Source organism: Cynoglossus semilaevis, chromosome 4, assembly GCF_000523025.1.
Source record: "Cynoglossus semilaevis isolate Cse_v1.0 chromosome 4, Cse_v1.0, whole genome shotgun sequence".
Classification (NCBI taxonomy): domain Eukaryota; kingdom Metazoa; phylum Chordata; class Actinopteri; order Pleuronectiformes; family Cynoglossidae; genus Cynoglossus; species Cynoglossus semilaevis.
The window spans coordinates 12,864,569-12,883,417 of NC_024310.1; the positions used below are offsets into that span (position 1 = coordinate 12,864,569).

An 18,849-nucleotide genomic window follows, 5' to 3' on the forward strand; every position below is an offset into this window, starting at 1 on the left:
TCAACACTTAGGTAAGAAAACTGTGAAACAGACCTCTGCCAGTAGGAGTTCTCTTTTCTGAATTTTATTAAGCTGGTTTTCTTTCTCACAGAAGGAATCAAAGTGAGCTGGACAACATGCAGAAATATTTCAATCGCAAACTCAGAACTCCCACATTTTCATCTGTGTGTGAGCAGTACTATCACAACCAACAGGAGGAGGAGGGGGAGACTGATGCAGGTCAGCTTCTTGATGAGATGTTATTCATGAACATGGCTTCAGTTAATGTGTTAAAATGTTTTGACGATAGAAACAAATCCCAGCTGCATTATTCCATCAGCATTCTTACTACTTTAATGGAAACTGAGTTATGTGACGTTCAACCCCAACCTCATGGTCTCTGCTGTTTACAGAGAAAAACAGTGTTGTGTCATTGTCATAACTTGACATAAAACTTGTTCATATAACTTGAAATCATATTCAAAGCACAGTTTTAGTTGGGAAGCCTGATCTATAGCTGGATATTGTCTCAGTTGATATTTTGGTCAAAGGCATCACAAACTGGGAAGACACGTCAATTTCTACTGAAATTCTGTCCTCTTTACACAGATTTACAGGGACTTCCACTGAACAAGATCCCCACCAATCCTCCGAGGAGTTCCAAAGCTTCTCCTTGTAAAGACACAGACTCTCAAACAGTTCCTCAAAGACTGTTTAGTCTGGATCAAAATGCAGCTTCTTCCTACAAAGATGCATCTCAAATGCGTTCACCTCTACTAAAGACATCTGAAGATGACACAGACTCTGAGGTGGAAGAAGAAACAGGCAGACGACGGAGCGAAACCGTCATGTCAGAGGATGAAATTGGAGAAAACACAGATGAGAATGAAGATTCATCAGCCTGTGAACAGCATGAGGGGACCGATGTGGAAGAAGAGGAAGAAGAAGATTACGAGGAAACTGTGTTGAAGCCTAGGCATCTGAATGAGCTTATGTCTTTAACAGACAAAACCAGCCCTTGGACCAGCGTCCAGTCAGAGTCTGATGTTGATTTTATAGAGAACCTGGAGGCAACAGAGGAGCCAGACCTGAGTCACGATGAGGAGGAGGACAAGGAAGAGGAGAGGCAAAATCTGGACTCTGTTGAGAAACACCATAGGCCAGTGAGAGACACTTCACAGATGGAGGGGGATGATGAAAGACACGTGAGAAGAGAAGTTTGTAGCCTTCACCAAGACTCTGCTCCTAATGAAGATTCATCTGCAGACTTAGATCACAACATCGACACTGCTGATGACAAAGAAAACTCTCAGTCGTATCCTTGATCTGTATCCACAGTATGAGTACTGCAATAAACTCAGCCAGTGAGATATACTTCATATATTTTAAAATCCTGTTTTTAAAAGCCAAGTTATGTTTAACACCATTTTTACAGTACAATTAGCATAACTTTAGGCTTTTGGCTGTTATTTTATGTTTTTAAAATGCATAACTACAATAATTTTAATGTTAATGTTCAGAAAACAAAATTGGTCAAGTTTTAAAAAAATTATTTTGGTGAAGTAGATTGTACTGTGTCTGTGTGTTCTCTGTTTTCTCTTAACTTTCCTTCTTAGCTCAGTCCCTGTGGATATGCCTAACTTTTTTCTCACCACACATGAAATGGAGGCATCATTGAGAGCCATACAGTTAGCTCCGTCCTTCTCCCGGGGATATTGTCCTACGAGGCCTCGCCTACAGCGACCCAACATGTCACCACTCTCCATGGAGAAAGCCACTGAAAGAATCACAGGTGTATTTGCAGCCACCTGTGATGAGACTCTTTAGTGTTTCTCTTTAACTTTACTGTGCCTCCAGACTGTGGAATGATCATGTGAAGATAACTTAACTGAACTATTTATAAATAAATCATATCTGTGTATTGTTTTTACCCATAACCTCTCAGTTTTTAAACATTTGTTTTAGCCAAAACATGTATTTTCTGCTAGAAGAGCAGTGGAGGGATTCTCCTAATCCAACCTCCCAACTACGGTTAGGTTTGAATAATGGGAGACATCTGAAAGTCAACACTGTACCTGATCACAGATACAAAGAATCTCCACTCATCAAAGTAGGTATTTATTTATGAATTTTTAACATGTTACAGAAAAACCACAAATTATAGAACATTAGCTTCTTTGTTCACCTCCATTCACAAAAAGCATTTATACCTTCAGTTTATTTATGTACTTAATTAAGCCAATAACAGCCCAACATTAAATCAAGTGTAAACCTGTTCACTGACTTGAACAAACAAAGTGTAACCGTTTGGTGTTTGTAGACTCTGCCCTAAGGTGTACAAAATCACAAATCCTATAATTATCCAGCCTGTGAAACTGGTACAAAGAAAAATGAGAATGACTTTTCTGGGTTTACTGCATTTTCATTTGTTGCCAGTAGATGGCGACATGGCCATTTAGTAATGCTGGTTGTGGCTGAACTGTATAACACACCGAGTTTTGATGCACTGGCAAAACAGGGATCAACCACTCGTTGTTTTTGAACGTCCATATGTCTTCACATAAACACCCCACGCTAGAGGCTTCTAACTGGGTAGAATTACAAAATATTTGGGTAATTACTGTCAAAATATTCTAGCATCGTCGTATATGAAGAGGAACATGTTCCAGAACATTTTACTTATGTGTTATCAAAGTTTGTGTACGGACACTTGAAAACAATGGAAAACACTATTATGTAAAGATAAAAATACAGAAAAGCTATAAAATAAATTATTAATAAGCAGAAGTTAATGAATATATTTCAACTTAAATATAAGACAGGCTGTATACTGTGCTTCTACAGGATATGGTGTTACCACAATGTTAAAAATATTGTGTTAAAGTTTGTCATAAGCTGCGTGTACATGAAAGAGTAATGTTTTATCAGTATTGCAGTTTTTCAACTAACACAAGTCTTTGGACTAGCTTCTTTTTTTGTGTCTATTTCAGAACATTTGTGCTACCTGTGTCCACCGTTCCAGATGCTCCGAGAAGCTGCGATAAAGACAGGTGTGAATGGAGGTGAGGATAAGTTTAGGATTAGTTAATAACTGCTTTAAGTACAGAGTAAACACAACTACACAAACCCAGTATTTTGTTCCCGTGGGCTTCATTAGTTTTAAATAACAAATCAAGTTATCAGTATTTTAGTTTTGCATGATAGTTATTTTTTTGTCTCAACCTAAAACTTAATACTTCATATCTAATAAATGTATTTCACCTGTTACTGTAGCTTCATTCAGCCATTTATACAAATCAGCGGTTGTTTGTTGAATCCAGTTCTAACCAGTTTTAGCGGAAACACAAAACACCTACTTTGATGGAAAACAGACACATTTTAAGGAGAAACACATGCCACTTTAAATATACAGTACATTAGCAGGGGAACAACACTACACTGCTTTAACCATTTTCTCCACCGCAGTTTCTAGTGCCTCAAGAGAGTTATCTGTTTTCTGGAGCTGATAATAATTTCTAGTCCGTTTTTTGTTTTATTTGTGCTTTTTTATTTTGGAATATATAATGCTTTTTTCCTAAGCATTGGAAATACATTTCTCCTGTGTTACCTGAGCACAGTTGGTGTGTGTCAGTTTTCCACTCTTTACTAACTGATAAACTGCTTGACTTGTTATTTTAAGACTAGTCCTAGTTCCTTCTGTTAATCAAATATTTTCCTTTCCTTATTTGAACATGCAGTTAATCTGTTTTCAACAACGCTTCTCCGTGTGTGATGACCGTCTGCTGTTGCTTCTGTTGGTTCAGAACACAACAGAACACACACACACACTGTACACTTCAGTCCAACACAGGCCTGGTGACTCCACATTTTCTGCTTGGCTCATTTTGAGTATAGGTAACTTTTTACGGCTTTTTATGAGAATTTATTTTAGTGTCTGCTAAATGCATAAATATAAATAAGTATCAAAATGTATTTCAGCTTTGGAGGAGCGACTTCATTTGACTTAGGGCTTTAAATGTAGCGACTTCATTTGACTTAGGGCTTTAAGAAGTCTTTCCTGATCAGGAGAGAAGACAAGAATCCTCCAGTACATTTGGTCAGCTGAGAGACTGGTATCCAAACAGGGAAGATCTTCTCTGACAATTGTCAACATTGTCCTAACCTCTGCCCTGTGCTTTGCTCTCCCGGGAGGTGGAAAAAAGCCAAGACTCCCATAGAGAATCCACCAAACCTGTCCTTTCAACCTTCTCTTTGTACCTACACCTTTAAGGTCTGCGTTTCATTAAGTGGTTCATAATTCAAAGGTCACGTGTCACCCAGGCATTCAGAGAACTAAGAATTTTCTGCATCCATATCCTTTAATGTCCTTTAAACGTCTTGTGCCTTCATGGCCTCCCAGCAGATGTGGTCTCTGACCTTGGAGCCCAGTTTACATCTTTGAGTGTATTTTTTCTCTCTCTCTGGGTTCCAACCTGCAGATATTACGAAAGCAGTTATGTAAGTTATAAATCATGTTCAGGACCCACCAAATATGACGGTTATGAAAGAGGAACACACAGACAATGCAAGTTTTACACAAGGCACTTATTATCTGTCAAGCCAAAGTGTATATCACACTTTAATGGACAGTGACTCTAAAAAAGTTCATTAAAAATGGCATGTCATTTAATTCGCTTCCAAGCCTTTAAATGCTGGCGGTGTGTCAGTTGTCTCTGTTCACAGTGAAGTCGTGGCCTTTAGCTTCTTCACATTCCTCATAGCTGCTGCAACAGGAGCAGCTCATTAAAGAGTGGTGTGGCTGGTTTAGGTGAGGAGGCGTTGTCGCTGTAGGAGGAGCCGCTCAGTGCGTCTGGTTCACACTACACAGAGTCAGGCATCTGGTTCCCTGTGCACCGCATTGGTCTTCTGCGCTCCTCAGACTATTTGGTAGTTTCTTCATCACAGTGCTATGCAAGTCTTGGACCGTCTGATGGTTGATGGCACAACAAGAAGACATTTTTTTGAAAACACAGTCCTGTTTTACTTGAGGCTTGGACCTTTGGTAGCAGCAGCTAGCAGATTCTTGAGCCATGCAGCAGATAGTGATACTGCGGAACAAGGGGGTTTTAATGAGGCCTCCAATTAGTGGCTACTAATCTGTCTGATTTTTGTCCCGGTCGATGGGAGGGACTTCCAGCTGCCATCAGGATTCTTCACTTATTCTTTCAAGGCTTTGGTGATTCTGTGGAGCAGCTGAGTTAGTAATCATGGTTGGGACAGGGAGTACTGATCTGGCTCCATCTGCTGCTGTCAAGATCTTCTCAGCTGGAACAGCTGGGTGTGTAGCTGATCTGGTCACTTTCCCCTTGGACACAGCCAAAGTCCGGCTGCAGGTGAGAACCCCATGGGTTCAAGAGGAGAAATAAAAATAATAAGTAATATGATGGGCTGTTAGGTTAAAATATCTAAATAAGTAAAGAAGAGTTTCTGTCTGCTGCCCCTTAGGGTTAGTTTGTAAAATACATGTTTTTTTTATTGTAAGATTTGGCAAAAAAAACATAAATATTATATTTATTGTAAGATTTGGCAAAAAAAACACAAATATTATATTTTGGATGATTTCACATTATTAGCCCTGGTTCTCCCTTCTCCATAAATGACTTTTGAATCCAAATCACCAGTGTGTTTTAAATGTTTATTGTAGATTCAAGGTGAATCTCAGCCTCTGGTGGCAGGACACAGATACAGAGGCGTGTTTGGCACCATCTTCACCATGGTGAAAACTGAGGGGCCTCGGAGTCTCTACAGTGGACTGGTGGCCGGACTGCAGAGACAGATGTGTTTTGCCTCCGTTCGCATTGGCCTTTATGACACCATCAAAGAGCTCTACAGCGGGGGGTCTAAAGGTACGTCATAACTCTGTCAGGACAACGTCTCTGCATGTTATTTGTATAAGAACTGTTTCAGGAAAGTTTGTCTAGAGACAACACAAATGGCAGCGCATATGGAAATACAGATGGAAAAAACATGTTTTGTGTTAAAATTTGAAGTAGGCGTAACTCCACCTTTAGAGCAAATTTAGTTTTAAATTTTGAAAATATTTAAAACATTTTAACACAGTGTGTTTGTGTTTGGAATTGACACAAAGTTCATGTGGAGTCTGGTAAACAACCTGTGACAGTTGCTGTAGGTCACTCCCACTGAAAATATGGCTGCCAGTGGGTGGGATGTGTGTGTGGGGGGTGTGTGTATTTTTAAACTAAATTCTTCTCAGTTGTAGCCTTTTCTAATAGGTTTCTCCAAAAGGTGTCTGGAGAGTCCTTCTTGATCTTCACCACAGACTGTCATTCAACCCAGATAACTAACAGTCACTGACATGTACCGAGAGAGTGCTAAAAACTGGTTTTGTAGAGAGGTGCTCCAGGGCAGATTCCTTCCGCGGAGGACAGTTGTTGATTATGATTGTCCTACATTTCTCTGAAGTAAACAAGGGAAACCAGTTGCTCTACTCATCTGTAGCCACGCCACCACTGATTTTTCAGTTAATATTAAAAATATTCATACATCACAGGCCTTGGTTGAATACACGACCCTTGACCACAGACGTTTTAAAAAGTCATAGAAGGATTTCAGATTTTTTTGGTTATTTTAGTACCAATATTTTACTTTGTGTGATTCTTTAATCCAATAAAATACATGACAAATACTGTCCATTTAACAACTTTAATATGTATTCCCATAACATTAGTCATAACAAATGACATTATTTTATTTTCACACAATGTAACCCAAATAGTTACATTTCTGCTATTAAGGGTCAAAGATGTCCAGTGAGGTCACTGCACTCTTCTGGCCAGTGGTCACATGACATGAATGGATCAGTTCAGTTTTTTATTATCGAAGGGTGCTGCAGTACAAAAGCCTGCATGTAGTAAGTTACCCTAAAAGATGTGGAAATGAAAATGTGTTTTTTCCATGAGTGTAATTGCAAATATCACAGAATCAGTCCTCCCATCATTAATTGTGATCATGTTCTTACACTTTTTCTTTGTGTGTGACAGATGTAGGAATCGGGACTCGACTGTTGGCTGGCTGCACCACAGGGGCCATGGCCGTATCCTTTGCTCAGCCCACCGATGTGGTCAAGGTGAGGTTTCAGGCCCAGGTCCGCAGCTCCGGAAGTGGTTCTGGAACCAGATACGCCGGCACTATTGATGCCTACAAGAGCATCGCCAGGGACGAGGGCATCAGAGGGCTGTGGAAAGGTGATTATTAGAGAATATGAGAATCTGAGTCTGAGCTTTTTGAAACCTGCACCTGACAAATAGCGTTAGCTTTTCAAACGCAACAGCACAGTTCACTATAGTGTCATTAAAACTAAACAAAATAAAACTCAAATCCATCCCATATGATTCTGTTCATGTTGAGCTGGTGTTTTTTTAAGCATTTGTTCAGGAATCTTCTATTAATACTTGGTATTTCATTTCAGGTTGTTTACCGAATATAACTCGTAACGCCATTGTCAACTGCTCTGAGCTGGTGACGTATGACATCATCAAAGAACTAATCCTGAAGCATGACATAATGACAGGTATATATTATATTAATCTCATGACATATTGATCTTCACCTTCAGAAATGCCCTACAGTTTTTTAATTAATTGTATGAAAAATGAACACAGCCCGGACCAGAGTCAGCTAATGAATGCCATTTTCTCCAGACAACATGCCGTGTCACTTCACGGCAGCCTTTGCAGCCGGTTTCTGCACGACCATCGTAGCTTCTCCAGTGGACGTGGTGAAGACCCGCTACATGAATTCAACGCCTGGACAGTACAAAGGAGCCATCAACTGTGCCTTCACCATGCTCATCAAAGAAGGGCCCACAGCATTCTATAAGGGGTATATGTCCAAATATTACTATAACTTAGTCAGATATGAGCCGAGTAGTAACATGTCAGTATATGTTCTCAGTCATCCAGGTCATTTTATCCCAAGCAGGAAGCAGTTAGCTTCACGGGCGACTGGACTGGTTCGGTTGGATAGCTAACTGTATCTATTGCAGAATAGTGACTTAGTCATATACTAGCTAAATGATACTAGCCAAAAAATAACATTGTCAAACAACAATAACAAATTAGTCAAACAGTGATATCAGCCTCCTAACAAATCACAAATTAAGATATCTGATAATTAAGTTAGCCAGAAGTAAGCTGAACAACAAGCCTAACATAAAGGAAGCTCAAACAATTATAGTCAAAGAAAAAAGTTGTCAAACTGGAAACCAAGTTGAACTGATATGTCTTGTTTTCCTGCAGCTTTGTGCCCTCCTACCTACGCCTGGGATCCTGGAACATTGTGATGTTTGTAAGCTACGAGCAGATAAAGAGAGCAGTGGTGAGAGTTCAGCAGATCTGCTCCTAGTCCTGGTCTCTGACAGCAGACATGTTACTGGAGTGATAGGATCTGCCAGCTGCTAGTCTGGACCTGTTCTAATTCCTCGAAAGTCAGGTCATACTGTAAAGATAGACAGATGGAAATGTTCACTGACTAACTCGTAAGATGTTAGGGTTGTTTTTTTAGTTTGTTTCTTTTTTGTCAGCCTGGAGGCTAAAAACATCTGACTTTAGCTTTAACCTGTAGAGTCAGTTGTCAGTGTTTACAGCTTGAACATGGTCCGTGTTTTGGACCAAAGGCAGCCATTTATAAGTGACATCATCTCAGAAATAATTTGGATAATATTTTCCTGTAAAATTTAAGGCCTAAAAAAATTAAATTGAAACTAAGTTGTTGGTGATACTTAGTCACTGCATACATTTAATTAAGTTCAATAATTAGCCACCTAAAGAAGATTAAGTGCTTAAGACCGATGTGTTTTACCACTACATTTCTTATGTGTTTTTTAACACGTATTATTTTGCACAGATTTATTTCATCGAGATTAGACCTTCATATTTTGTGACACTTTCCTACAATTTACCTCAAACCTCAACCTCAAATCTCTGCTGTAATTCTTTCTACAAAAAAGCAGCTAGGTACTAATTGTTTGCAGATGAATTCTATGTGATTTCTAAATTAAACCAACAGAACATTTCTAAAATATATTTTGAATAAAAGGAAGAAATAAATAAAATGTCCCAAACCTCAATAAAACAAGTTTATATGATAAGTAGCAACTAGCATAAATATATATACTTAATAATGTTAAATACGACCGTGTAAATGTCACAAGTGAAAAAAAATACAAACTACTATTTGCATATCATTGTCTATGATTTCATGGCGCTAAAGATTTCATGAAAAAATTAAAAAGCGGAATGGATGATGCTGTGAAAGGCACAAAATCCCGGGAGAAACTGTTAAGGGATTTTAAGGGTATTTCTTTTTTGGGTTGGTTGGTTGTTTTTTTTTTCTCTTTACACTCCATGATTTATACGATTATTGTTCAGTCTTATGAAGACACAAAATAAAAAATTACACCATTTTTTTGTCATCCATTCCACATGTTACGTTGTGCAGATACTGGGAGTTCCACAGGATCAATGCTTTATTTGGTGACGTATCTTGGGGAAACAAAAGCCACTTTAGCTAATCCTGCTAATACTCTGTTGTCGACCCTTTGCATTCAGAGCTGAAAACACTTCTGCAATTTGGTCCTTTTCGCCAAGTCGGCATCAAACCCACTGTTGGCTCATCCTGCTAAAAGTCGTCTGCATATGTAGCTATAACATAAACTATAACGTTTTACTATTGGCCCTAAACAGCAGAAACATTGTCCTCTGACCCGTGCTGTGACCCAGCGACCCTGCTTGACTTGTCCAGATTATTTGTCCTTTCCCATTATCATTTTAGTGTGAACACCATAAACATAATGATACCATGACATAATAACAATGTCTGGGTGTGTTGCGGTGGACACACCCGTAACCACCTGGGAACAGGTATTTCTCACTCACTGTCACCAGGTGTGTTGTTGTGACCTTTAAGTTAACTTACAGAAAGACAAACTGTTCAGATGAGGGCGCCGCTGTGGTCTGGAGAGGGTCTCAGTAAGGTATAATGTATCCTTCATATTCAAGTCCAACATAGTGAAAAAAAAAAGTTTTTTTTTCTTCTCCTAAATTACCCATGTTTTCACCTTTGCTGCAAGGTTAATATTTTTGCAGAAAGCTTATTGTTACTTATTGGTTATATTCATGTAATCAGGTCAAAATCAAGTGAAAGGAATAAAACATGTTGGTGTTTGAGTGACATGAGGATGAACTGTTTGTAGAATGCTGTTAACAATTTTCACGCCCCAAAAAGACGTTGACTCTGTTTGTCTCAGGTCACTGTAGAGCGCACGCTGCCTGTCGTTACCTGCCGCCTCAGACGCAGGTTAAATGAGCCCAGGCTAAATGTGGCATCAGTTAATCCCTAATACGAAGGCTGCACTGCTCAGCTTCTCATCAGTGAAAGTCGTTCCCTGACACAGGAGTATTTCTGTCCTCGGAGCGTCAGGACAACATGCAGCTGAGCAGCAGCAGGGATTCTCCTCTGTGTGAGTACTGATCACGCCTCACGTACACTGTCGAAAAAACACATTTATCTAGTTTGAAAGGAGCAGGTTTTTTCTTAGCTTTAGGACTTTTTAAAATAGCTATTGTTAAGGAGTGTAAAGTGAAATTATTTGTGTAAATAAACACAAATATATCATGGTTATACAATACAAATGCTCGGTCTATTTTTGGAATTTGTACTTTCAAAATTTGCCATTTTTACCATGTTTCTAGGACATTTTAAGTTTGTTAAAACGTTTCTATTCCTGCCCAGTGTCAGCTGTGTTTCGTGGACTGTTTGCTGTGCTGTAGTAGCAGGACGCAGGGTGTGATCTCCTTTTCTGTCCTTCCACACCAGAAGAACCATGAGTGCTGACCCAGCCTGCAGGCCAGAGCCAGACTCTGAGCACCACGCTGAGCTGGCGGATATGGTGGCAGACATGAACATGGCCACTAGCCGTCTGTCTCCAACTAATGGCACCTGGCCTGGTCCCTCGCTCTCTAGGAGCCCAAGACCTCGGCTCACAGACAGAAAGATGTCCCTGCAGGAGAGGGGCAGCCGTGTGGCCCGGCAGCCCACGATTGAGACCAAGCGTGTGTCGATCACAGGCATCGATGTGAGCAGTTCCCCACCGACACAGGACTACTCTCACACGTGCATGACACTAATTCATTTCTTCTTTTCAAATTTGCCCCAGGACTGTGTCCAGCTCAACCAGTACAAGCTGAAGAATGAGATTGGAAAGGTGATTATAAAACTGCTTTTATTCTGTGCTCCAGAAAACCAGACGGTGCAGGATGTATGTAGTTCCATGGTTGACCTGAAGGAGGGTTAGTGAGCAGAACTTGAGCACAATACTTGTCTAACAGTGAGGAGTTGGCATGTTCTCCTATTTGTATGAGAATATATTCATTTTCAATTGGTATATAATAACGAATAGGAAAGAATCTTATTCAAAAGATCAAACAGTCCTGGTACCAAGACTCTCAGATCTGTGGTGGATAAACATATAGTTCTTTCTTTCGGGGAAACATATATAATTTTTTCACTCATTTGATTTGCCTTTATTAGCCTTTTAAATTATTATTATCATTAATATTCTCACCTGTTTCTAATCCCCAGGGTTCATATGGAGTGGTGAAGTTGGCCTATGATGAAGACTCAGAACAGTATTATGTAAGATGAGGCTTCAGAACCTTTCTCCACTTCCACAGTGTCATCGATGTGTCCTTTTATTTGAACGATTTCCACTTTGGTTTTTTTTTAGGCAATGAAAGTCGTCTCAAAGAAGAGACTGATGAAACAGTGTGGATTTTTCCGTGGGTGAAACTTACTTCTTGTTAATACAATGTAAAATCATTCATATTTCCATGCTCCTACTATGAACATGTATTATTTGGGGTTTTATTTATTTACTTATTTTTGCTTTTTTGATTAATTTGTTTTGGTTAGTTTTCCTAATTGGGGAGGTCTGGTCCTTAGAACACTAGACCTCATTGATAAGGGCCGTGGTAATTGTACTAAGTCAATTTGTAACCTTAAAATCACTGTGGTGTCTGTAATTCAGTCAAGGTAACATATATACATATATATGTATGTATAAAGTAATGTAATCAGATGGCAGTCAGTGTAGAGTTTGAAGTATATGTGTGTATTCAGGTCGTCCTCCACCACAAGGCTCCAACTCACAGCACGACCTGTTCCCTAAAGCCATGATGCCTCTGGAGAAAGTTTACAAGGAGATCGCCATCCTGAAGAAACTGCACCATCCCAATGTTGTGAGACTGGTGGAGGTGAGTGATGGAACAATGAAATGTAAACAATGAAACCCATCAGGTTTTTGTTGTTATTTGGGTTCTTATCTTGATCTGGTCATGTCTGGTGATTCTGGGCCCAAACCTTTCAAACTCCAGTCTACTCTACCGTCGACTTTGTGCAGTACACAGTACACTTGACGTTTAACTTAAATGTGTGAAATTGATGACCATCTTTGAAATCTAAATGCTGCCCCCTGCTGACTGTACTGCATGTAGGTAGGTGAACTCGGTAGTAATAAATGCTTTAAACAGTAACCAGCACCAGGTCCAACTAAATAGTTCAAAAGCTCTAAATCACTAATGTGGGTTTTTGTTAAAGCTATGTTTTCATTTTTGCTAAAATAAAAAATAATGAATTAACCTGCAATTGGTCACTCAGATTAGTACATGTTCTGGACTAAACTATAGACGTGTGTGCTTTCCAGGTACTTGATGATCCAGATGAGGATGGACTCCATATGGGTGAGAAGGTCCTCTTACTGGTTTGGGTTCATTTAAGAAGTTTTTAAATTTTAAATGCTTATAATAATAATATTTTAAATATTATTCAAATTATCTGATTTGTCCTCAAGCCTTCGAACTGATGACAAAGGGGTAGGCAACAGTGCTTACATACATTTAATTATATACATACATATATATTTAAATATATACATACACACACATATATATGTATATACGAGTGTATAATTGACAATTTCTCTCTGTGAGAGCAGCCCAGTGATGGAGGTGCCAACAGATGAGCCTTTCTCTGAGGAGCAGGCTTGCTTCTACTTCAGAGACCTGGTCCTGGGAATAGAGTACCGTAAGTTTAGAGACATTCTTTAGACACTTTGTTAAATTAGTTTCTGGGGACTGAGTACCAAGAATTGGAACACAGAACTTTTTAATGAGTTAGTGATCTGAGACTGAGGCTTAACTGCAGGCTCAAAAAATTCTAAAAAAAAAAAAAAATTCTAAAACCTTCCCTCACTCATAAATCACAAACTGCTTTTGTAATCTTGACAATTTATTCCAACAAATCGTGTCACACAGCAGCTCCCAAATGACCAGGTTAACATTTACTGTCTTGACCACTTTTGTGCAGTGCACTACCACAAGATCGTTCACAGGGACATCAAACCCTCTAACCTCCTGCTGGGAGACGATGGACACCTAAAGATTGCTGACTTTGGTGTTAGCAATGAGTTTGAAGGCACGGACGCACTGCTGTCCAGCACAGCAGGGACCCCGGCTTTCATGGCCCCTGAGATGATGACGGAACACGAGCAGAGCTTTAGTGGAAAGGTGGGACACTGATAGATTATAACTAAGAATAAAACAATAGAATAAATGATTATTAAACAATTTTTCTGCCAATTGGTCAGCTGACCTCATATGTCATCCACTGCTTGACCTTTGACTGGCTCCATGTCTTTCAGGCCTTAGATGTGTGGGCCATGGGGGTCACCTTATACTGCTTTGTTTTGGGGAAGGTAAGAAAGTTCATGTTGTTCAGTTGTTCCGTTGTTTGTCCTGTTTTTCTTTTCATCCTTTCGTTCCATTGCTTCTCATCTCGTCAGAACATGCTCATTGTCGCCACCTGCTGTTTTTCAGTGCCCCTTTTACGATGAATATATTATTTCTCTGCACAACAAGATACGGAACAAACCTGTGGAGTTTCCAGACATGTAAGAAACAGTCAAGTCAACAGAGCAGCGATTTATACGTTCACTTACAAAGTTGTTTGACGGATGGCTTCAAACCATAGTTTCCCTGCCGAACTTCTCATCCCATCCTCTAATAACACTTTCTATTGTAAATCTACCTGTCTAACCTACAGTACAGAACTTATAAATAAACCAATATATTTACTGGGTTGCCTACTTACCTACCCAGGTACTGTACCTGCCGACCTCTTTAGCTGCTAACCATCCTACCTCCTGTATAACCACCGCTACCTGTTAACCTCCTTCCAACCAGCCCACCTACCCATATAATCTTCCAATCAACATCAGTACGCACTCATCTAAGTGCCCACCACTCCCACCTGCTGGAGATTCCTCACTTCCTGTGACCTCACTTACAGCACCAGCAGAACCTTACAGTACTGAATACAGTACTGAATACAGTACTGAATACTTACTGTAGGTAAAACAAACAAAATATTCTCTCCTAGAGATGTCGGCAGTGTATAAAGGATAGGCTCACAATTAATCACACAATTCATGTCATTAATACATCCATGTGTTCGACACCCTAATAATCTATGAAACTTTTCACTTCATTTCTTAGGCCTTTAATTAGTAATGAGTTAAAAAAGCTGATTCGACAAATGCTGGATAAAAACCCGGAGACAAGAATCACCGTCCCTGAAGTTAAGGTAACCATAACCTCTACACAGAACTTGTGGTTTCATAAAATAACAATTACCACAAATGTGTCTGAGGCTTTTATGGTGAATGTGTTTGTTATGCGTCACCTCAGCTTCATTCCTGGGTGACAGAAGGGGGCTCCAACCCTCTCCCACTAGAGGAGGATCACTGCGCTGCAGTGGAGGTCACAGAGGAGGAGGTGAAGAACAGTGTCAAACTTATACCCAGACTCTCTGCTGTGGTAAGTCTGTTAGAGCTCTAAATTGTACTTCCTAAAGAGATACATTTGGTAATGATGTTAGTTGGTGAATAGAAAACCTTCTGATGTTCACACAGATCCTGGTCAAGTCAATGCTGAGGAAGAGGTCCTTCAGTAACCCCTTTGAGTGTCTGACTGGTAGAAGGGCAGAGAGGTCCATGTCTGCACCTGGAGGTCTTCTTCTGTGAGTAGAGTAAAACGGTCCATGTCTGCACCTGGAGGTCTTCTACTGTGAGTAGAGTAAAACAGTCAGTCGCCAAAACTCTATTGATTTAAAAAAAATCTATCCCAGACCTAACAAAACACAGTGTGCTGGTTGAAAATATTTCAATTTTTGTTGCATTCCCGACATGTATTTATTGATTTCTATTTCTATGAATCTTTTTGTGTAACGTCATGCTGGCATTTTGCCAAACCTTTTTTTTTTACATATTTTTTTGTTATTTTTGTTTATTTCTTTTCTATATTTTCTTACCTCACTAGTCTTAATTTTTAGTCTAATTTTTTGACATGCTCAGTGAAAGCAAATGATAAGAGGAAAAGCCTTCCACATGTGACATGAATCAGTGTCTCCACACGTCACTACTAAATACTTAACTTTATAAGTATATAAATATATATAATTTATTTTTACTTATATTCTCTTTTTTACAGCGGTTCTTGGGGCTCATTGAGGTCTTCACCTCTACTTCATCCTTCTTTACGGTAATAAATATGTTGTTGTTGTTGTTGTCCATGTTTCAGCATTTGCCACAAGTTCAGCTCATGTTCCCCACGTCCAGAACAGCTCATTAGTTGTTTACTCAACCTGTAAGAGGATTTAAGAGAGACAAGGAAATCACAAAGCTCTGAACAGTGAGCTTTGCCTAAAATAACACACACACACACACACACACACACACACGCTTTCAACAAGTGTTCTGAATAGTTGTCCGTCTTACTGTGTCCTCTATAAGGGTAGAATATAATAATAAGCCATTTACCATTTTGTCTGGGAAATATATTTCATGGCACAGTTTCACACCAATTTACCATAACATGATGGAGCCTGTGTTTCCACAGGAAGACCAGCAATGACGGGAGCAGGGATGGTGAGCTGGAGGACCTGCACGAGGTGGACACATTTACAGAGTGCTCAGACTGAACTCCCCGAAAAAGGTTTTTCTTACTCTTGCTTCATGTGTGGCATCAATGTTACTGCTCTTACATATTCTTTAAAAAATCACTCAGCCTTTGTATGAGTGCCCTCTTGTGGTGACTGGTTGTTCTTTAACCCATTCAGTATTGCAAGTTCAAATCCACGTCTGCTTTTTCGTGTACCACACAAACCCGCTGTGTTTAATGAAAAAAAAATCACTGGCTACTTATTGAAATACATTAAAGCACATAAAAATAATGATTTTACTTTCACGAATCTGCTTCATGCACAAACAGTGTAGTGGTGTCACTTGCACAGTGTTGTTTTTTATTGTATTGGTGTTGTAAATACAGAAAAAGCTAATTATGTCAGGGATTACCAAGGTCTGGTGCCGAGCTGCCACTAGGGGTGCGCGAGATTTTCCACCAAATAAAGACGTGTAAATAAACATTTCCTTTGTAAAATTTAAACTCAAAGGCCGATATTTTAATAAATAAATTAATGGAGGCTAAATATTTGTGTGTTGTATGTTCTGGTCATTTAAACATGCTGCTTTAATAAGAAAGCTTGTTGAGATTTTTCTCGAAGGTGCAGGGAATCGGGGCTGCGTCAGCACGGTTGGGATAAAGAAGAGGTGCGCGGCTATAAAGTTTGGGAACTGCTGATTTATGTACATAAAATTGCTGCAGTTCTGTTTAAACCACATCATACTGTAATAGCAGTATTTAAACACTAGATGGCAGCGTTACGACTGGAAGGAGCGCGTGGGTCGCCAGGAACGTGATAATAAAGGTATCACATTTTTTAATCTGGTTATTCACGGTGAGGCTGTTAATCTAGATTAATCCAGATAAATCAACATTCCTAAATATGAGAAAACCGAGGCAGGATATTGTTGGAACAGAAAGACAAATTACAGCGAGAGGATATGTGTTTCACAAAATAAAAATGATACACCCCTCGTCTTGTCAGACAGGACTAGCAGATTAGCTTTATCAAAGAAAAGGGTTTTTAGTGGAACTGGGAATATAGATGTGAAATCTGAGTCACACTGGCAGCTCAGGCTTCTGTCTGATCTACGTGAGTGACAGACAACACAACCTGAAACAAGCTTTGGACCAGTAGAGCCACAACTGACCAAATTTGATGTTCTTGTTGTCATGACAACACAGCATCACCAAACCAGCAGACCAGCTGCTAGAGCACTTCATACTAGCTGTAAACCTGCCTGATGAGGAGATGAACCTCCCTGTGGACGGCCCACCTGCGGTCCACCCACCAGACTCCTCCCCACATGCCCTGATCCCTAGACAGATGAAGTAACCAGCCAGTTGCCACCACTTGAGAAACGTCCACCAAAACACATCACCTGTGATCAGCTGTGTGTCCCTGCTGCTGCAGCGTCCAGCTATAACACCAGCTGTAACATGTTGATCCAGCACAAACTCTATATTTATGGATAGACTGTGAAGTGTTGGAACATTAACTCCTAATTCATCATCGGGAATGTAAAATATATTTATATACATCTACTGTAAAATATGTATGATTGCCTATTTATATCTGGCGTGAACGACAGTTAATTTATTCAAGACAGAAAATAACATGAAACAGTTTTATAACAGGCTATATTTGTAATGTAAAGTACCTGAAGCTTTTGACCATAAAATATGTTTTTATGCTCATCTATTTTTAGGAGATGATTGTGTGACTGATAAAGGGTTGTGTTTAAAAGTAAGAAAAAAAAGTTTATTTGAAAATTCTCAGAGGATTTAAAATGGTTCCATGTTTCTTTAAAAGTATTGAACTTCAGGGTCCAAGTCCAGCTTTATTACCAGGGAAGAAGTCCAGCTCTGGAACACTTGCAAATTTAATTGATGTTGAGTCATCCAGCTAATTTCTAAGAATGAGTTGAACGGAGCCATCAGGACAGTGGGCGTCATAACTTTTTTTTTTTTAGCCAGTAAACAATGACTTGTCTAATACCAACATTAGACTGAACTCTAAACTAAAACTTTCAACTAAACTCCTGATTAGAACTCTTGAGCATTTTGACTAGAACTTAGATTTGAATCTTCTAATCCTATTGTGGAGAAGAAGGGGAAAAAAAAAACAGGACAAATTCTTTCTGTTCAAAGTGCTTGATTTAATGAGGTTCAAGATTTGACTGGTGGACCAGTTCAGTAGTAATCAACAGAAATGACAGTTGATTTGTTGTAATGCATGAAACAGAAGGATTGACATCAGTCTTTACCGTACCTTGTATCAGTGTTTGGAGGGCCGAATTAGACAGTCTAGTGGGCCATATCTGGCCCGTGGGCCGTAGTTTGCCTGGGTGTGTTCCACACCTAACTGAAAAATAGCTCTGATATTTTCATAATTTTTTTTTGTTTTCAGGTCTACTTTGGAAAGAGCATAGTGAAAGTGAGACAAACTAAGTTAAAGCTGTATAAATCTCTAATAGCTGCCAAAATATCTTCAACATTTCCGTCCAAAGGCATCCAGTCTAGGTTGTCGTTTCGTGAAAGACCTCTTGACCTCTTAGTCCAGGAACCTCTTCAGTTTGTTAGGCTCATGACCCCGTCGTCATAAATCTGGACATATACAGTTGTGTCCTGAAATGGACAGAAAGATGTGGACTTTTGTCCTGCGGGGTTCTTGACTCTAACTCCTTCATCACTGGAGTACACCGAGCAACACCGGGTCAGTGAATGCTCCCATTCTGTCCGTCCGTACTTCCATCCATCCTCGTTCGCCTGTCCCTCTATTTCCCATGTATGGAGT

The 18,849-nt window shown here is 39.6% G+C and overlaps 3 protein-coding genes across 5 annotated transcripts in view; all 3 read left to right on the top strand.

Annotated features, from left to right (window-relative positions):
• Positions 1 to 2,880, top strand: part of c2cd3 (C2 domain containing 3 centriole elongation regulator) — a 14,837-nt gene extending 11,957 nt beyond the window's left edge. The window contains exons 31-34 of the mRNA XM_008309288.3: positions 7 to 11; positions 92 to 219; positions 589 to 1,294; positions 1,596 to 2,880. Of these exons, the coding sequence (XP_008307510.1) occupies positions 7 to 11; positions 92 to 219; positions 589 to 1,294; positions 1,596 to 1,806 (1,050 nt within the window). The 3' untranslated portion in view covers positions 1,807 to 2,880. The remainder of the gene's footprint in view (positions 1 to 6; positions 12 to 91; positions 220 to 588; positions 1,295 to 1,595) is intronic.
• Positions 2,881 to 4,006: 1,126 nt separating this feature from the next.
• On the top strand, positions 4,007 to 11,173 carry LOC103378166 (mitochondrial uncoupling protein 2). Of its 2 annotated transcripts, XM_008309275.3 has the most exons (8): positions 4,007 to 5,351; positions 5,663 to 5,864; positions 7,020 to 7,223; positions 7,448 to 7,549; positions 7,680 to 7,860; positions 8,277 to 8,355; positions 10,286 to 10,498; positions 10,855 to 11,173. In XM_008309275.3, the coding sequence occupies exons 1-7, from the start codon at positions 5,226 to 5,228 to the stop codon at positions 10,376 to 10,378; spliced, it is 987 nt and encodes a 328-aa protein (XP_008307497.1). In that variant the 5' UTR covers positions 4,007 to 5,225; the 3' UTR covers positions 10,379 to 10,498; positions 10,855 to 11,173. The 2 variants fall into 2 exon arrangements, with proteins under 2 accessions (XP_008307497.1, XP_024910855.1); XM_025055087.1 differs by lacking the exons at positions 10,286 to 10,498; positions 10,855 to 11,173 and having other exon boundaries at positions 8,277 to 9,442.
• Positions 11,174 to 12,200: 1,027 nt separating this feature from the next.
• On the top strand, positions 12,201 to 17,424 carry LOC103378167 (calcium/calmodulin-dependent protein kinase kinase 1-like). 2 transcript variants are annotated; one of them, XM_025055090.1, is made up of 11 exons: positions 12,201 to 12,290; positions 12,740 to 12,776; positions 13,031 to 13,119; positions 13,402 to 13,601; positions 13,736 to 13,789; positions 13,911 to 13,984; positions 14,589 to 14,676; positions 14,781 to 14,909; positions 15,005 to 15,111; positions 15,582 to 15,632; positions 15,990 to 17,424. In XM_025055090.1, exons 3-11 carry the CDS (start codon positions 13,038 to 13,040, stop codon positions 16,069 to 16,071), a joined length of 867 nt encoding a protein of 288 aa, XP_024910858.1. In that variant the 5' UTR covers positions 12,201 to 12,290; positions 12,740 to 12,776; positions 13,031 to 13,037; the 3' UTR covers positions 16,072 to 17,424. The 2 variants fall into 2 exon arrangements, with proteins under 2 accessions (XP_024910858.1, XP_024910859.1); XM_025055091.1 differs by lacking the exons at positions 12,201 to 12,290; positions 12,740 to 12,776 and having other exon boundaries at positions 12,808 to 13,119.
• The last annotated feature ends 1,425 nt before the right edge of the window (positions 17,425 to 18,849 follow it).